The 20,532-nt window shown below is 40.2% G+C and overlaps 2 protein-coding genes across 2 annotated transcripts; both read left to right on the top strand.

Annotated features, from left to right (window-relative positions):
• The first annotated feature begins 717 nt into the window (after positions 1-717).
• gjb8 (gap junction protein beta 8) lies at positions 718-7,136 on the top strand. Its single transcript, XM_037790544.1, has 2 exons — positions 718-896; positions 3,565-7,136. Exon 2 carries the CDS (start codon positions 3,598-3,600, stop codon positions 4,387-4,389), a length of 792 nt encoding a protein of 263 aa, XP_037646472.1. The 5' UTR covers positions 718-896; positions 3,565-3,597; the 3' UTR covers positions 4,390-7,136.
• A 1,349-nt stretch (positions 7,137-8,485) lies between these two features.
• On the top strand, positions 8,486-16,411 carry gja3 (gap junction protein, alpha 3). The gene is made up of 3 exons (XM_037788873.1): positions 8,486-9,107; positions 10,676-10,737; positions 12,132-16,411. Exon 3 carries the CDS (start codon positions 12,167-12,169, stop codon positions 13,604-13,606), a length of 1,440 nt encoding a protein of 479 aa, XP_037644801.1. The 5' UTR covers positions 8,486-9,107; positions 10,676-10,737; positions 12,132-12,166; the 3' UTR covers positions 13,607-16,411.
• Positions 16,412-20,532: the final 4,121 nt, after the last annotated feature.

Below are 20,532 nucleotides of genomic sequence, written 5' to 3'. Positions count from 1 at the left end.
AGGGCATGTCTGTAAAGGGGAGACTCGTGGGTACCCATAGAACCCATTTACATTCACTGATCTGGAGGTCAGAGGTCAAGGGACCCCTTTGAAAATGGACATGACAGTTTTTCCTCAACAACATTTAGCGTAAGCTTGGAGTGTTATTTAACCTCCTACATGACAAGCTAGTATGACATGGTTGGTACCGATGGATTCATCAGGTTTTATAGTTTATTTTATTATTATTATTATTATTTATATTCACTCTAGCTTTAAAACTGAGCTGCTACAACCTAAAAATCGCAAGTTGTGTTAATGTGTTAAAGAAATTAGTGGCGTTAAAACAAATTTGCGTTAACACGTTATTATGGAGTTTGCTTGCCCTAACTTTTACTTAAATTACATTTTTAATGCATTATTTTTACTTGTAACAGAGCATTTTTACATTCTAGTAGGCTATTGCTTCTTTTACTTACTATAGTATAGTAAAAATCAGAGTACTCTACTTCTTCCACGTCATGCCTTTACCTCAATTAAAAAACTGAACCAGTGACCGAATTATCTCATGAATGTTCCTACAATTACAGCATCTTTCTGCTAATTATGAAACTCACCAGTCATCATGCACTAAACAAGAAAAGTGGAGTAGAACCAGCAGGCCCCACCCTGATCCCGGTCCCTCCCAGTCTGCAGGACGAACCATGCAACCTTAGAAAAGCCTGTGAGGATCAGGTGTGAGTCTCAGTCAGCTGGAGGACGAGAAACCAGTCACACCTCGTCCCTAAATACCGGGGGAGCAAGCGGGACGAATCTACAAATCTACTTCACATCGCAGCATAAATAAAGGATTCACAGTTTTTTCTCTTCATGGAACATTATTGATATTCTTTGGGGATTAACATCCACAGAGACAGGTGAGTTATTTATGAACTCGTTGCACTAATTTGTACTAATTTTAGTAGTCTATAATTATAACAACAACAGGCCAACACTACTTGTGTTAATAATTATAATGTCGGCCTTTCGTCTAGTAAGTTTGTTTATGTCTGAAGAAAGATTGTACATTTATTGAAGGTAAAATTGAATTGTATCACAAAGAAAAAACCCTTTTAATAATCAAATGTTAAGATCTTTAAATCAATTACTGATATGCGAAAACATTGTTAAAGATGAAAGATTAGATTAAGTTTCCAGATAAGACCAAAGATATCGCCTTCATATCTTACTACTAACTTCAGCATTAAAATAAATCACTGCCATGCAGTACAAACAGCATAGTTTCAGAAAAGTACTGCACCTTTAAAAGTAGTTTTACATTAGTTATAGTAGCTATTACATTATTTATCCAAAGAAGATCACATAGAATAACCTAAATGTGTGTGATCTGATTAAAAAGAGGAAGTTTTGAGGGAATTTGGGTGTTTTTTCTTTTCAGAAACTAATAAATTCCTTTAGAAAATGCCTTTTTTATGTATTTAGTGTAGACTGAAGTTATGTCACACAGCAATATGAAGCTCAATTATTGAGTGTCTATGTTAGAGATGCGCCGATACCGATTCTTATATCAGATATTGGTCCGATTCAAACTGAAATAGCTGGATCAGGTATCGGTGACAATTGTCCGTTTAATAAATAACAATTCACTAGTTTTATATCTATATATATTTATTTGTTACATTTTGTTTTACAAAGTTAGGAAAGCAATGTTTAGGTCAGGCCTGATGTTGTCTTACACATACAGAATGATCCCTGTCACTTCCACAGTGAGGCATATACAGCTTATTAACCCATTTGTGCCCAAAGAGTCAACAGTCAAAGTCAGGATTTTTGAAAAATTAAAAACGCTAACTTTGTGTTTATTAAATGTTTTCCATATGAAATATTTCTTTTACACTGCACATGTGTGCATATCTTTAATATTCAACTTGTTATGAGTTCATAGATTCCAAATACTTGATTGTGCTCCTTGTAGTTTCTGAGATACAGTCATTTACTTATCTTATATATAATTAGTCTTTGCTGTTTGTTCTTAAAATAATTGCAAAAACAATCCCATCATGTGCCCAAAGACTAGATATAATATAATAAAAAAAACTCACTTTTCAGCCGAACGGTTTGACCGATTTTGACAATTTCTTCATATTTGTTCTTAGAGGAGAACACTTCCACTAAAGGAAATTAAAAATTTTAGTTGCGGGCACAAATGGGTTAATTAAACACTGATATCAGATCGGTTCTCAGTATCAGCCGATACCCAAAGACCAAGTATCGCTATCGAAGCATCCCTACCTCTCTCACAGGACTTCAAACTGTCTGAAGAGTTCTACCTGTTGTTGTTGGCCTACAGCTCCTTTTTTAGTAGATTAGTTTTTGGTATTTTTATGTTTTGAACACTATATAGTAGAGAGTAAAGTTTGACAACAAGTCATGAGTCAAGAGCGAAACCCTGGGACACAGAGGTCCGGGTCTATGATAGATTTATGCGGCACTGCAAAGTCAAAAAGGGACCAGATCTATAAAGTCTATAAGACCAGTGTCTTGTAGTCTTTTTGTCACCATTTAGAGCATCATTTTTAGCAGCCAGATAGTGATAGAGACAACATGGAAGAGTTATCATTTGTCATTTTATAGAGCACCCAAGTCAGAAAGTGCAGGAGTATCACCGCTGTCCTACATCTACACAGAGATTCAACAATATTTTACTCTGCATTACCACCGCTAACATTATTTAATCATTATTCATAAGGGATAATGCCCGACTAGGGGTTCATTATCAGGAATTAATGGACGACGTGGTTGGAGGCCAGAACCGTCTGACGCACGGCTGCACTGAAGGACTAACTCTCTCACCTTCCCTTAGTTTACTTGCTTAGATTTGCTCCATTCCTGGATGTCTACGGTATCATGATTATGTTATTTGATACCATAGACGGGATGCACCGATCTGACTTTTTCAGTCCTGATAGCGTTACCTGGGCTTTGGAGTACTGATCTGATACCAGTGTTTAATTAATCATCTGTATGCTTCACTGTGTAGAAGTGACTCTGTTATGTGTAAGGAAACATCAGGCCTGACTGAATCCTGTTACTGCTGCTGTAATCTCAAGATGGCGCTCCAGACAGTGCGACATCGCGGCACTCACTCAGTCACTTTTTACCTAGTTTTGTTCTTTTGTGTGTTTGAACTTTTTTTCTTCTGTTACTGCACGTTTACAACACGAGCGTGAAACACAAACGCACTACATATTAGAGACGTTACATGTAGCTCTGCGGTGGAATATAACCACTTTCAGCTCCTTGTATTCCCAGAGCTACAACGCCATCTTGACACACCGCTTTCCTTACTTTAATATATATAAATATATAGACATAAATGTAGTGAATTGTTATTTATTAAAATAGTGGTATCCGATACCAGATTGGTCTATTGTCACCAATATTTGAGTTTGTATCGGACTGACATCTGATAGTATCGGTATCGGTGCATCTCTAAAAGGTAGACGCTCAGATGTTCGTCATCAACAAACTGAATTGTGGGTTTTCTCGGCTGTTAACTTTCTGCTGACTTCCTTCCTTCTCCAGGTCGTCTGAGCTTCCAGAGTCCTCTTCGCCACTATGAGTTGGGGGGCGCTCTACGCCCAGCTGGGCGGCGTCAACAAACATTCCACCAGTCTAGGAAAGATCTGGCTTTCTGTCCTTTTCATCTTCCGCATCACCATCCTGGTTCTGGCCGCCGAGAGCGTCTGGGGCGACGAGCAGTCGGACTTCACATGCAACACGCAGCAGCCCGGCTGTAAAAACGTCTGCTACGACCACTTCTTCCCCGTGTCGCACATCCGCCTGTGGTGCCTGCAGCTGATCTTCGTGTCCACGCCGGCCCTGCTGGTGGCCATGCACGTGGCCTACAGGAACCGCGGGGACAAGAGGACCATGCTGGCCTCCAACGGCACCGAGAAGCCGACGAGTAGCGACCTGGAGACGCTGAAGAAGAGGCGTCTGCCCATCACGGGCCCGCTGTGGTGGACCTACACCAGCAGCTTGTTCTTCCGCCTCATCTTCGAGGGCGGCTTCATGTACGCGCTCTACTTCGTCTACGACGGCTTCCAGATGCCCCGGCTGGTGAAGTGCGAGCAGTGGCCGTGCCCCAACAAGGTGGACTGCTTCATCTCCAGGCCCACGGAGAAGACCATCTTCACCATCTTCATGGTGTCCTCGTCGTCCATCTGCATGGTGCTGAACGTGGCCGAGCTGTGCTACCTCATCGTCAAGGCGTTCTTGAGGTGCACGGCAAGGAGGAGGAACAAGCGGGAACACCCGTACGCCCATACGGAAAGCATGACGCAGAACGAGAAGAACGAGATGCTGTTGTCTTCCACCACGGATACCAGCAGCAACAAGATGTGTTGAAGGACAGCCATCAGTGGTGGGGTGGCACCACAGAAGAAGAAGAAGGACCACCTTTAATGTTCACAGTTTGGTATTTAGGCTCTAAATGTGAGCATCCACCAGTTTGTTTTTAAGTTTAATTGTCTCATGGGGAGGTGAAACAGCTTCTGAAGCAGATTTTGAGACTGTGGGGGATTAAAATGAGTTTACTGCCACTAAAGGAAGTCAGACGTTCTTCCCTATAGTGCAAAAAAAGGTAAAAATGTTCCCAACAGTGAGTGTTACTTTAAGAGCCTGTTCCAGGTTTTCATTTAAAATAGTATCTTTGCGTCTGTGGATCATCCACATCATCACACGCGTGACCTTACTTTTCACCCAGTGGATGGTCGATAGCGTTTTTTAATTTATTGTTTAACAGTTTGAAGTTGTTTGAATGTTTCGAAGTTTGAAGAATGAGTCTACGCTGACATCTAGTGGTTCTAAGAGGAACCTCTGAGAGCACAAACGGCTTCCTCAGAGCCTGAAGGATTTATTTTGGCGTTGAAGAAATCATGAAAAATGAAGCAGATTATGTGATTATGTTTTTAGTGTCTAGTTTACGAGAGCTGACGTTTTGATTTTAAACACGTGTTTTACACTAATTGATAAAAGCATATCCTGCTGTATTGAATGAAGTGACTGTATAGTTGAATAACTTTATATAAATAATGCTTTTTGGTTTATAATTATGGAGAAGTGTGTTGCACAAAGATGAGATTATGCTGATGAAGTCTACCCACTAGTGGCTTCACAGATTTGATGCTCTTTTGCTGTTCAAATCAAATCCGAATGTCTTTTGTCTTTTACTTGAACTGACGGTGTTTGAAGTGTTTTCTTTGCGAGAGTTAAACCAGTGGTTCTCAAACTATTTTGGGGGGGCCAGGGACCGCTTACAGGGAACCCCTTCTTCACCGTAATACCGATTGAGCATAATGTTTACTTCCATTTCTACTATAAGATGCAATTGAACTATTGACGAACATTTCAATTTGAATCATGTTAAGATGAGATAATCCTTTATAAGTCCCACAGCGGGGAAATATGCAATGTTATTTAACATTAATACCACTTTAAACAGAGGGTGATTTTACTCAAATTGACTTATTTCTGTGTGTCACAATCATATCAGAGTTTCTATTGGCCCAAAGCTAACGTAGTTCAGAGTAATGGACACAGTATGCTTGTTTTTTTACGGACCCCACTTTGAGAATCACTGAGTTAAACCACCTTAACACACTGAGAATGTGTACATGCACACCAGATAATACAAATATGGGAAAATATGTATGTTTGGACTGTAAAATATGTTTTTATTCTGCAGTCAGCAAGCGCTAGAAACTTCCCCAAATGAGTTAGTTTAGTTTAGTTTGATGTGGACATCACAGAAGAATTAGAATTTATATAATTTTAACATTTATGCACAAGGACCAGATGCACTGTGTTTGTAGCGAAAGACTAATTTACAACAGGAGGCTTTTTTTAAATAAAAGTTATTGTACAAAAAAGAAAAGAAAATACTTAATACTGGTGTGACAGAACGTATTGCATTATTGATCTGGATTTGGACCAATGTCACATGACAGAAATATTAATTCTGACATAATGAGTGCTGTTAAAACACACAAAACATTATTTTGAATTACAGTCAAGATGCTCAACTAGAAGGATAATAAATCAGTCAGACTCACAGTGATTTCCAGATTCAAATCAATGAATATTTCACTCCATATTTTTGCATTTTGGAACATTTGTTTTTACCTCCTGGAGATGTTTTTACCTTCCAAGAATTTCTTTCAAAAAAATGCAGGATTATAAAGTTACAGCCTCAAAAAAAAGTGTTATGGGATTTCCCCCGAAGGATCTTTATTATTATTACTATTATAATTATTGGCTGATTCCTAAACCCAATATTATTCAAGTTAGTGCTCTTTTGAAACCCCGTCCAGAAGTATAGTCCTGTTGGTCCTGTGTTATTTGGAGTTGTATTATTATTGTTGCTGCAGTGTGTACTGACCCCAGCTGGCTGTATCAGCTTTCAACATGTGCCTTATTTTAGCCGCCACGCTAATCACCGCTCGCCCATCTCAACAGTAGAAAAAATGTCTTTGTCCTCTCCGTCCCATCCAGGAATAGCTGAGTGGGATTAGTCACATCTGTGTTGTTAAAAATAAAATAAAAAAATCACTTTTTATAAACGGAGGATGGTGATTAGATTGGATATGTGAGATAATAAATTATAAAAGTCACATGTTGGTGTTACATAACTGATGCAGTTTCAGCATGAAGTTTAGTTAACATTTTTAAGAATATTGTTGACTAAAGATCCCAAAAGGTCGTGCATCGTCACAGACAAACTACTCTGATGCAGATTTATATTTTAAAAAGTTGTTTTGCTTTTGCTCTGACCTTTGACCTCTTGCTTTCTGTAACAGCCAAATGACATTTTGATGCGACATTTGTGACAGCAGTGACTTTTTTAAGGTACCAGTTTCTGATCATTTTAACATTATTTTCTATCCTTCCACAATCTAAAAGATTTAGTTATTCTGCTTTTAACAGACAATAAATAAAACAACGTACTAATGAACTGAGAACGAAATGAAGAAATTAAAAATGTTTGTGTTTTGTACCTGAGATGTTTTTATCACACTCGCACTTTGATCCTTGAAGTCTTTTTTTTTTGCTCTGTGATACTTTTTTCTTATAAATCAGTAAAAAAAACAAAAAAAAAACAACAACTGTGTGGCTCATGTTTCTTGTACAGTATGTCTGCAGGGGATGCCATAACATATTTACTGTATCACGCTCACTTTGTATTTTTCATCACAATTTGTTCATTTTAATCAGCAGGTTATTATGAATGTAATGTTTTCTTTGAACAGAGTGCAGTGTGTCTAAAAGGTCAACCTTAGTTCAATGGTGCTTTTTCTCTTAAAGGTCCCATATCGTGCTCATTTTCAGGTTCATACTTGTACTTTGTGTTTCTACTAGAACATGTTTACATGCTGTAATGTTAAAAAAAAACACTTTATTTTCCTCATACCGTCGGCCTGAATGTGCCTGTATTTACCGTCTGTCTTAAACGCTCCGTTTTAGCGCATTTTGACGGAATTGCAACAGAATTGCGTTGCTAGGCAACAGCTTGGGTCCATGTTTACTTCCTGTCAGCTGATGTCATTCACATACACTGCAACCAGGAAATAAACTGGGACACATTTCAAATGTTTACGTTTAAAGACATGTAAAGGGTCTAAATATTGTATATTCGTGACATCACAAATGGGCAGAAATCCTGACAACTTGTTTCAAATGCAGAGTTTCTGAATACGGGCTGTGTGTGTATTTCCCTGTGGATCGAGTGTTTCGATACTTTCACAGTATTTATAAAGGACTTAAAGGGACTGTTTGTAACCTTTTACACGTATTAATCTACCGGGTCGGGATCCCATGTGCGCTCGCGTGTGGCCGGAGTCTCTGCTCCTCTGCCTGCCTTCACTAACACACCGCTCGCGTTCTCGTTGTCTCGCTCCACCTCTAGATGTTCATGCGCGCACACTCCACACTGCAGAAGAGTTAGTTTAGCTCTGAGAATATCTAGTGAATGTACAGTGGACGTTTGTGCAAAAATAACTGCTGCAGCTCCTCCAGACCAACAGAGGTTTCCCGTGTCTTGTGAAGTGACGGGGCTCCGCAGAGAGAAACGTTATCGTCTCTGACCGGGTGCCGGTGTCTCCCTCGGGCACCCGGTTGGAGACGATAACGTTTCTTTTCCTGCTTCAGCCCCGGAGGAAAAGCCAACACTAGGATCAGCATTGATTCATGGAGAGACCTTCGTCTGGTCAGCTAACATTACTGCCAAGCAGCTGAAATATAGAGTGATATTGTGCTTTTAGCTGACATGTGTCTCCTCACTGTTTTGAGCGATGCTCGTTCATGTCTATGTAGAGCGAGCAAGCGCGAGCAACAGGACGCTGACTTTCATTGACTTAACAGCCACAGGTGTTGCTGTTAACAAGCATTTCTGAAAGTTACAAACAGTCTCTTTAAGCCTGCTTTATAATAAAAAGAAACTCACTTTTTTATAATATGGGACCTTTAAATTAAAGCTAATAGCTATTATAATTGTTAAATTATAGACTGATTGTTGCTGGAGTTTGAAGAGTTTGAGGGTTAAATGTTCAGAGCATGTTCAGGTTTTGGATCAAATTGCGCGTAAAAGTTTTGTGGCAACATTTGCGCACATTTTACGCACAGGTTTTTTGTTTTTTTGGAGAGAGAGGTTGGAGGTTTGCAGGGGGGCGTGGTGTGACACCGACAGCCTGATGACTCTGTGGATTCACTCATGCATGGTCACACAATGTGACAGTCCAGACATGGCTGGAAACGGGAGGCAGCTCCGTTTAACCACCGAGTTAACCGAGCAGCTCCATCTCCAAAGACTCCCTGCTGACTCCAAAAACTAACTACAACAACAGGAGAAACACTTTCACTTTTACGCGCAAAGTTGGAGACAAACAAAGCCAGACAAGACTGGAGAAGTTTGTGCATGAATAAGTTTAAGAAGCAGCATTTTAAAAGAGTTGTTGTGCTGACAGAGAGAAGACAGGTTTTTGGGTTTCAGGTCTCTGCAGCAGCTTTTCAACGCACTCAAACGATGGCACCAATGATGGCAGATGGATTTGCATGAAGGATGTGATCAGGTAATTAAAAAGAGTTGCTTCAGTTTGTACTAAACAAGAAGAGAGACACACAAAAGCCTCACAAAGCTTAAAGGGAGTCTGGGCACTCTGGCACAGTCTGTATTGTCAGCCTGGCAGCAGGTTTGGCTTTGTGTTTCAACCTCTGTCTGTTACAGAAATGCCTCAAATTCCTGTTTGGAACTGAGAGAAAATTGATTTACCACTAAAAGGTGCAACATGAAAGGAGCAATGTTTTAGTGTTTAAATGCAAACAGTAAACATCAGTGTTTTTATTATTATTAGAATGGAAAAAGGTCAAATATTGAAAAATATTTGTAATCTATGTTGCATTTTATATTACAAAAAAAATAAAAAATTGTCACCATATATTTTGTCATAATGTGGAAACACAAGTACACATTTAGTGCAGTGTTTATAACTGTCACCATATTATAACCCCAAATAGTTTTCCCTGGAAACACTCAGTGTTTTTATTATTATTAAAAAAGGTCAAATATTAAAAATATATTAATATTTATATTAGGGTTAGTAAACACATACATCAGTGTTTTTATTATTAGAATGGAAAATATTATTTTATGGGCCTACAGGTGAATTTCCCAGTAAAATAAGAGTAAAGAACTGGCAGCAGGGTTGCCTTTATGTTACTGTAAAATTAACATTATTATAATGTCACTGACATTTACAGCTTTGTACTGTTAATGAAAAATACTGGGTTTTTTTTATGTCACAGTATTTTACAGTTAATTTACTGTTTAAAGATACATTATATAGCTGTTTTTTTCATCTTTCTTTTACATTATCTTACTGATTTGTTTTAATGCACTATTTATGTGTTACATACATTTTAATAAACATTATTTTTTGCCTATAGATGAATAGACTTAGCAGGTTACAGACATAGGAATAGTCACACTAAATACAATTAAAGGCACTTGTTAGGGAAAAGGCTATAATAGACTTGTTGTTCCCAACATGTGTGTCTCTAGCTGCTACAAGCACAGAATGCAAACCAGAACAACATGTGAGTGAAGAACAATAAAGCTAATTCACTGATTTTACAATCATGTACAATGTACAAGCCTCACATGTGCAGATCAGGTCCCAGAATTAAAAAAATACTGCATGAAACTGTTACTGATGATACTTTAGACAGTTGATCAGCAGTAAAGTGCTGTTTTTTAAGAATGCATTATAGTTCAGTTAAAAAAATTAGCATCATTTAATAGGTATTCAGGATTAACAGGTTTGAAATCCTGCTATAAATTAACAGCAAATTATTTACAGTGTAATTAAGTCATCATAAAGTCAAATGGTGCTCGACTTTCTGACTCTCTCTGAATTTAAATGCTGCAGTGTCAACCCAAACTTATACCATTATTATAGCACTTATTACCAATGTTTATATCTGGAGTTTCATATGGAAACTGATGAAACATGTTTCTAATCTGGATCTATTTTAATTATTGATCAAAAACATGCAACTTTTTACAGATTGTTTTTAATCTGCTAATCATTTGATCCAAAGTCTGAAAGAAAGGAAATTAATAATGTGTTTTCTCTTCCAGGTGTCATACATATTGTGAACCCTAGTCGATGGATTTATTACCTTTAATACAAGAATATTTTAGTAAGTTTCTCCTGTGCTCGTGTGTGTTGAATTTGTTGTATGAATAGTGTTTGTTTCATGTGCATAATACTGTCTAAAATATGTAAAGAATAAGAATAAGAATAATACTCGTCTATCCCAGAAGAAGACAGAAGATATCTGCATCAAATGTAGTTTGAAGATCTTGTTTTAAATGGCAGGTATAAACTTAAATGCAATGCTAGGAGGATGAGACAGTTAACAAAAAATTAATTGACACAACTTTGTGTAATCGAATAATTAAGTCATTTATTAAGCAAAATAGCCAAACATCCTCTGATTTCGGCTTTTAAAAATTTGCGGATATCCTAATTTTCTCTGTTTTATATAATTGTTTTTTAATATATTTGGGATTATTTGAACAAAACAAACTATTCAACACCACAACCTGGATTTTTCTGACATTTTCGAAATCTGAATAATTCAACGAATCAAGTAATTTATTAAGCAAAATCACCAAAGTTCCTCTGGTTTCAGCTTTCCAAATGTGACGATGCTCATTTTCTCTATTTTATATTGTTTTTTTAAATATATTTGGGATTGTTTGAACAAAAAAAAACTATTTGAAGACATCAACTTGGATTTTTATGACATTTTAAAGTCTGAATAATTAAATTAATAAAATAAAAAATGAAAGATGAATCGATAATGACAATAACAAGTCTTTTCAAATCTCCACTCAGAGTTTTTGAAACTTAAAAACAGTTTATGCCTTAAACTCGTCACACTATTACATTATTATCTTTTGTAATTACAGTAAAACTGTTTGATCCCTGTGGCTTTAGTGTTACAGTCGACAGACGAAGGGAGGGTGGCGTGCATGTGAGTATTTGTTTCTGTGTGTGTGTGTGTGTGTGTGTGTGTGCATGTGCCACACCAGAGCCCCATCTCTGCTAAACGCTGTTTTCGAACATTATAATGTTGATCTCAGCACATGCCTGCTGGGCAGTGGAGCGAGCAGGTGAGAGAGAGAGACAGGCCTGACATAGAGAGAGAGAGAGAGAGAGAGGGAGAGAGAAAGGGAGAGTGAACCAGGGTTCAGTCAAACAGGTGGCCTATACAGTATACAGAGCTGCTGAAAAAGCGTCTGTGTTTGAAGCGAATGCCGCGTTTCGATTCATATATCCGACGTCTACGTTGGCGGTTTTCGTAAAGATCTTCGTAGCGTTTTTATGAAAAAGAGAAATATGTCGGAGTGTAGTCGACGCCTCCGCTCTCCTCCGTGTGTCTTCCTGTGTGTTCGTATGTGTCGAGTGTTTAACGTCGGGGTGAGGCCTCAACATGATAAAATGTTCAGACCAACTTTCAGTACAGATTCATTTCTTTAACTTTCTTTTTTGTTTTGCCATCCTCCCCCCTTTCTTTGTCCACTCCAGCCTGTACTTTCTCCATAGGCTAGAAATCTTGAAGCATGGGCGACTGGAGCTTTCTGGGGCGGCTGTTGGAGAACGCTCAGGAGCACTCAACGGTCATCGGCAAAGTCTGGCTGACTGTCCTCTTCATCTTCAGGATCCTGGTGCTGGGGGCGGCGGCCGAAGAGGTCTGGGGCGATGAGCAGTCCGACTTCACCTGCAACACCCAGCAGCCCGGTTGCGAGAATGTCTGCTACGACGAGGCCTTCCCCATCTCGCACATCCGCTTCTGGGTGCTGCAGATTATCTTCGTGTCCACGCCGACCCTCATCTACCTGGGCCACGTGCTACACATCGTCCGCATGGAGGAGAAGCGGAAAGAGAAGGAGGAGGAGATGCGCAAAGCGAACAGGTTCCAAGAGGAGAAAGAACTCCTTTATAGAAATGGTGGAGGAGCTGGAGGAGGAGGAGGAGGCGGCGGCGGCAAGAAGGAGAAACGGCCAATCAGGGACGAGCACGGCAAAATCCGTATCAGAGGCGCGTTGCTGCGTACCTATGTGTTCAACATTATTTTCAAGACCCTGTTTGAAGTGGGATTCATTTTGGGCCAGTATTTCCTCTATGGCTTCCAGCTGAGGCCCCTGTACAAGTGTGCACGTTGGCCCTGCCCCAACACCGTTGACTGCTTCATATCGAGGCCCACTGAAAAGACTATTTTTATTATATTTATGCTTGTGGTGGCTTGCGTGTCTCTTTTGCTGAATTTGTTAGAGATCTATCACCTCGGATGGAAGAAAGTTAAACAGGGCATGAGAAATGAGGGTGCCCCCGACCGCGAGTCGCTGCGCCGCGTCAACATTGCAGAGCCCGAGTGCTTGGCCTCGGCCTCCAGAACTGCCCCATCCAGCCTCAGCTACCCTCCTAACTACACGGATGTGACGGCGGGCAGCGGGGCGTTCCTGCCGCCCATGGGGGCGGCGGCCGTGCCCTCGGCGGCGGAGTTCAAGATGGACGAACTCCAGCAGGAGGAGTCGCTACGCCAGCCCTCCCCCTCGTCCCACTACTACATCAGCAACAACAACAACCACAGGCTGGCCACGCAGCAGAACTGGGCCAACCTGGCCACCGAGCAGCAGACTCGGGAGATGAAGGCCACCTCCCCCTCCCCATCCTCCTCTTCCTCCACTAGCACTGACAAGGAGCAGCGGCCTGTCGACGCTGCGCTGCTCCCTCTGCCCAGCAACACCACCAGTAACACCAACAACACCAACTCGACCGCCACTGCCGCCTCCAGCAGCGGCAGAAGCAGCAGCCGCGGCGCTGCGTCCAACGCAGGCAGCTGGAGCGGGGGGAAGAGCGAGCAGGAGGAAGGCCATGTCACCACCACCACCGTGGAGATGCACGAGCCTCCAGTAACGGTCAGCACAGACCCTCGGCGGCTCAGTCGGGCCAGCAAGAGCAGCAGCATCAGGGCCAGGCCGAGCGACCTGGCTGTCTGAATCTCTTCAGCCCTTTCATGTCCCTAAACCCTCCCTGACCAACACCCTGCTGCCACAAAACCCCACCCCCCAAACACAGTGATCCTCAGACAAAAAGAAATCTCACACATGCATAAAGCAATAAAAAATTAAATAAAAAAGAAGGCTAGGTGACAAGAGAGGTTTAGGCAAATGTGAAATGACTTGATCGGCAGCAGTCGTTGATTTAGTGCAATCGGTGAGTTGCAGAGTAGTTGAGGCAAGGTTTGTTGTTTTTTGGATGGTCTTAATTTATGCACACAAAATGTGATCATGCAGTGCTACGAAGCCAGAAGGCTCTGCTCACAAGCGGTGGACGGAGCGAAGGACATTGTGATGTCATAATTTTGCATCAAAATGGACAAACGTGTTTGGTTTTGGGGGGAAGATCTCATGATGTTTTTCTTCTTTTTGTTGAGCCTAAAAGGACTAAATTACTACAAATGAAAATGATCATTTGTCAAAACTGGATATTTTATTTATTTATTTTTTTCCTGGAGGAAGCACAGGTAGCTGGCATTGTTGTACAGATCACTTATTCGACGCGTCGCCAGACAATTCCCACATATATCTTGTTTTTATCGGCACACGTGTCGCACTACATGTCGACAGCTTGTTCCAGCGTTTGTCCTTTGACCTGGAAGGTCTTTTTTGTTGCAGCACTTCCTGAATTTTACCAAACAAAACACCTGTTGTGTTAAGAAGAAGAAATTTCATCAACAAACATTACATGTGTTCCTTGTAGTTGTGCATGCCAGCATGTGCAACCCTACAACTCACCGATTCACTGACAGATTTGCATGGCAAAGCTTGGTTGTTACCCATGATCCATTGCAGCAAATTGAGATGGAATGGATAGTAATGGACTGATTTGCTGGTAGAAGTCATCCCCTGTGATGCCCAGAATGCACCTGGGTCTCTACGAGCACTGCATTGTAAATCGAAACGTTCCCACCATGCTGTTAGAGTCCTTTACTACCTGCCTCCGTCAGCGTCGCCTTCAATCAACATGTCTGAAAAGAGAAACGCTCTCCATTAACTGCACAAATCACAAGATATTGCCTTCAAAGAATCTTGAAGATATTATGCAAATACACGGCAGCCACCATCTGATATAAAGAATAACAATATTCTCCTTGTTCATTCAGATAAAAAGCTCTTTGGTTCGACTTGTTTTAGTTAGAAAGTTGGCAGATATTTTTTGCCCTCAAACTAACAATACCCCTTTTTAAATCATCACACCTAAAAGTTTGAGAGCAACTTTAAATAGTTTTCACCGTCACACATTTCACGTGCTTCTTCATTGGTTTTATTCTGAAAAGTGCTATTTTTTTAAATTGAATTTGACTCATAAATTGCATACTTGTAGTAGTCAGTTTGTGATTGCGAAACGATTAAAAAAAAAAAACCAAGACTTGGCGTTTGCGAGTATCAAAAAACGCCAAACGGTGCAGTCGACCTCGACGGCTTCTATTTTGTTGTGTTCATCTTGATTCTTAGAGATCTTTAGAAACCCAAACTTTTAACTGAATTCATCAGCAGCCCACAGTCCTCTGTCTCTGTTGTGTTATTGTGCTGTTTGGTTCATTCACAACCCCAGGCACTCACTTTACAGCAACCTTAATCCACGGTTTTATCCTGTGAGTTCACCTCCGCTGCAGTTTTAAAGTGCACAGTAAGACTGTGTGAAAACTCAATAATCTGCATCGGACATATTGCACTCACGGGGCAGAACAACACGATTAAGTACTAATATGTTTGTGCACAATATGCAATAGGAACAATACTTTTCCAGCAGTTAATGTGCAGGTTAATACACCAGAGTAAGAGCAAAAGTGGTACCCGCTGTTTATTTTTATTTTATTTTTAGGAGGGGCGGGGGTTACAAAATGATGGTACTGTATGGTGTAAGAGTATCTGTACCCATAAAGGTATAACGTCTCATACTCTACTTACATTTAGTGCAAACAGAAACACAGAGAGGAGAATAAACACCTACACAACTACGCATTAAGTAAAAGCAGCCTTTCCCAATCCATGTTTCTTGTTCAAAATGACAAAAAAAACGTTATCCGCATTTGTTTTTGATCCCTAAAAAGTTTACATTTTGGTAGTTGATAAAGATTTGCACATTTAGGAAAAGAAAAATTGCTGTTTTACAATGATAATATTGGTAGTAGTAGAGAGAGAGAGAGAGAGCGAGAGAGAGAAAGAAAGAGAGAGAGAGTGAGAGCGAGCGTGACGAGAAAACTGCCAATCTCTATGATCCTCAAAGGAATAAAAATGTCTTAAAATTATAACGCAGAAAAGGCAGTACTAATTTATTTATCTCGAGCTCAGATGAGTTTGAAGATTTAAAAAAAGATAAAAAAGCGCGAGAGAGAAAAACCAGTTGGGGTATTTTTCTGTGTTCACTCAGTATGTTCTCACAGACTGGACGTATCGGACGACGCCACTGTTGAGACGATGTTAGCTGGGTAGCTGGCCCTTCCCTCACCCCGCATACGAAAGCCCTGACAGGATGTTGTGTTCCAAGCCCGTCGTCCCCCGTGACTCCTCCATAACTCTCTCCTCTTACGTTTCATGCAGAGCATGATTTCTCTGGCTCGTCAGGGAGTACAGGAACCATCTCACGATGCTCAGAACAGCAACCTGTTTTCAATGCTGTCTTAAAACAAGAGAAGTGCCTTGTGTATGAATGATTCTTTTGTAAGAACAAGTTGATGTAAATGTTCATTTACCTCAAATGTTTACAAAACTGTTACTAAATAAATTTTTTGTACCATATTTTGTTGTTCTTGCTTTCACTTTGGCTTTATGAAATTCATCGATCCCGCACACGTCGACGCAGAGTGAAGACTTGAGTCCTAAACACCTTGACTTGACCTTGACTTGTCCTGAGCAAAAAGCATTCAGACAGTAATTAATAAATGAGAATCACATTTTAGGTCTCAGCTTAAAGGAAATTGTTCAAACACCATGTTATTTCAATGGTCCTGAAAGACATGCAGCTTGAGTTGCGGGTGTGGAAGAAGTACTAATACCACAGTGTAGAAATACTACTTAAGTAAAAGTACAAAATACTGTTATCAAAATATACTTAAAAACAACGTAAAAGTACTAATTATGCAGAATGGCCCTTTTCAGAATAACGTACATTATATTATTAGATTTTATTACGTGGCTTTGTTGAATACTCGATTCTGATTGGTCAATCACGGCGTTCTACGGTCTATTATTTCTTTATAACAGACCGTTGCTATGGATAACAGACCGTTGCTATGGATAACAGACCGTTGCTATGTCTAACAGACCGTTGCTATGTATAGCAGACCATTGCTATGTATAACAGACCGTTGCTATGGGCGCAGTTCTGATGTCGGACTTCGGCGGACCGTTTTTTGTGACAAATTATTGATTTCTGAAGTAAGTAGCCGTGTAATAAGCGGGATAACGTACAGCTACGGGTCATTGTTGTGGAACCCTGTCAGGGTTTATTTCACAACAATTACCGGCTCGCTGTACATTACCCCTTACATAATACTGATGCCTTACAATATGTATATTACTTTAATGTTGAAGCTGTGGGGCAAATTTTTGACTATATACATTGCCGGGTAGCAGTCAAGTCTTATATATATATATATATATATATATATATATATCCATAATAATACATCATAATGTATTTGTTAATTATATTTTGTATTAAGCTGAGTCAGATCTGGGTAGAAGACGATCAGATCTGGGTAGAAGACGATCAGATCTGTGTAGCATGTAGTTCTTGATAATTCAAACTGCTGACTTCCTGTTTGCTCTTCAGGTTCTGTGCTGCCCAGATCAGCATCAGGAGAGCCTCTGAGTGTCTTCGTCATTGCTCTCTTTGTAGACTCTTTGACCCCCGACCTCGCCACCGCTCACTCCCTCGCTCTGCATTCCAACAGCGAACGCCAGAATGTGAGGCTGAGCCAGAGACACTCACTCACAAACACACAGCCAGGCCCACTTCGGAACCACATCCAGGAATAATTAAAATAAGACGGGCGTGTCAGTCTTGCACCTGAGAGTCAAACATCTATCACAAACTGAGGCTGGAGCTGAGTGATCATTTAATAACACTGTGTAATACATGATGGAGGTGGGTGAAATGTACAGCTGCTGGGAAGGTTTGTTTTGTTCTTTGGGCAACGGATAAAACAGACTATACGTACAAAGAGAAATACGTGGACTAACTAAATGTTAGAGTATACTCCGAAGGTTTTTTAGGGCCATTGTAAAGGAATACACATTTTAGCAAATATGCATTTTTGATTTCTATTAAAGAGTCAGATCTCATGCAAAGGTGTTTAGCCGAGCGAAGCATAAAGACATAGTGAAAAGGTGGAAAGAATCCAGCACCTCTTAAACAGACTACTTTAGGTTGTATCTTATCTATTTAAAGGGACTGTTTGTAACTTTTTACACGCATAAATGTACCGCTTGCGTGTGGCCGGAGTCTGCTCCTCTGCCTGCTTGCCTTCACTCACACCGCTCGCGTTCTTGCTGTCTCTCTCCACCTCTCATGTGCACGCGCGCTCACTCCACACTGCAAAAGAGTTAGTTTAGCTCTGAGAATATCTAGTGAATGTTCAGTGGACGTTTGTGCAGAAATAACTGCTGCAGCTCCTCCAGACCAACAGAGGTTTCCCGTGTCTTGTGAAGTGACGGGGCTCCGCAGAGAGAAACGTTATCGTCTCAGACCAAAACTCTGGCATCTCCCGTTCCCTCCGGCCGCGGTCGGGAGGCTGAAGCAGGAAAAGCCAACACTAGGATCAGCAGTGATTCATGGAGAGACCTTCGTCTGGTCAGCTAACATTACTGCCAAGCAGCTGAAATATAGAGTGATATTGTGGTTTTAGCTGACGTGTGTCTCCTCACTGTGTTGAGCGATGCTCGTTCATGTCTATGTAGAGCGAGCACAAGCGCAAGCCTGACGTTGACTTTCATTGACTTAACGGCCACAGGTGTCGCTGTTAACAAGACATTTCTGAAAGTTACAAATAGTCCCTTTAACCCATACATGAACGGAAATGTAAAAACAAAAATGTTGAGCTATTTCTTGACTAACTTTTGCCAGCTAAAATGAAATAAACTGCACATTCGGTGGGCAGTGTTGGAAATTAACTTGTTTTGTCCACATGCCACTGTGGCTGGTGGATCCCAAAATCCACCAGCCACTCAATAGATCATCATTGTTTTATTGGTTAGTGAGTGAAGCAAATCTGACACTGTATTTTAGCATCATATGCACACCAGCTAATGTTACTGTGAAAGCTAAATTAGCTGACTGTTTACAAAATCAGATAACCTGTAAAGACAGTAAATGTTTGAAATTAAAAACCAAACAAACAAACAAAAAGAAAAACTAATTCTGTGAACATTCATGTCTAATGTTAGCTAATATTGCTAGTGTAGAATGATTAAATAATTTACCAACCTTTCGACATGACAGTCTTCTTCAGGGTGTTGAGAGACAACAAACAGCTCCACAGGTATTAAACAGACTCAGGTGTGTTCAATCATCATGGAGGAGGATTAAACAGACTCAGGTGTGTTTAATCATCATGGAGGAGGAGGAGTGTCCTCAAACCTTTAAAGCTGTGTTAATATATTTTTAGCCACCAGGGGACAAATAAAACATCAAAACAAGCTTAACTACTTTAACCCGCGTGCTTTTGGTGCTTGGCAGCTATAGCTAGCTACAGTTATCAAAGCCTTTTTTTGGCTTTCGGGGGTTTAAAATGAACCACACCGTACATTTCTGAGCTGTAAATTAAACAAAACAATGAGCTAAAGGAGGCTAAAAAGTTTGGAAAAGCTTGTTTGGTGAGTTGGTCTCCATGATCGTGGCACTAAAAGCATTTCTAGGCTTTAACATTTTATTTTGATGTCAATATCAAATTTATTGACTGAGGCAGGTTTAAAGGTCCCATATTGTAAAATATTGTAAAAAGTGAGATTTTCATGTCTTTTATATTATAAAGCAGGTTTAAGTGCTTTAATAAATACTGTTAAACAATCAAAACGCTCAATATACAGAGAAATACACAGCAGCCCGTATTCAGAAATTGCGCGTTTGAAACAAGCCGTTAGGATTTCTGTCCATTTGTGATGCCACAAATATACAAAATTTAGACCATTACGCGGTTTTAAACGTAAACATTCTAAATGTGTCCCAGTTTATTTCCTGTTGTAGTGTATGTGAATAACATCAGCTGACAGGAACTAAACATGGACCCAAACTGTTGCCTAGCAACGCATTTCCATTGAAATGCACTAAAACGGAGCGTTTACAACAGAGAGTAAATACAGGTATATTCAGGCAGACAGTGTGATGAAAATAATGTGTTTTTTTAACATTACAGCATGTAAACATGTTCAAGTAGAAACACAAAATACAAGTATGAACCTGAAAATGAGCACGATATGGGACCTTTAAATGTATTCTCTTTGGGTCTTTTTCACTGTCTAAACGCAGTAAAGTCAGTAGTTGTCCTTTAATATCAATCAAAGCATCGTTGCAGGATTAACTAGCCTATGTTTGATATCCTTTACCAAATCTACATTTATGTTTTTGTGTTATGACTGTTTTGTTTTTTGTCTTTATGTTTGATGAGAGAAAAGCTGCTTGGATGAACAGACACTAAATATTGAATAGATAAATGAGATGAAACAGCATGAGGATTTGGAAGGATGACTTTGCTCTGGATATTTGGCACTGAGTCTAACAACAGAGTACAGAACATGAGTGCCGGGCTCTTGGGTCCAGTGGCTGAGGAGTGAAGGGAGATAGTTGATCTGTTGGCACGACTGACTGGAGGCCTCGACCCGTCACTCAGTCAGCGGTCTGTTTCCACTGCAGGGACACA

The sequence above is a fragment of the Sebastes umbrosus genome, chromosome 13 (assembly GCF_015220745.1).
Source record: "Sebastes umbrosus isolate fSebUmb1 chromosome 13, fSebUmb1.pri, whole genome shotgun sequence".
In the NCBI taxonomy this organism is placed as follows: Eukaryota; Metazoa; Chordata; class Actinopteri; order Perciformes; family Sebastidae; genus Sebastes; species Sebastes umbrosus.
Note: the sequence above shows the minus strand (reverse complement) of the source record. Positions and strands in the feature narration are given on the sequence as shown.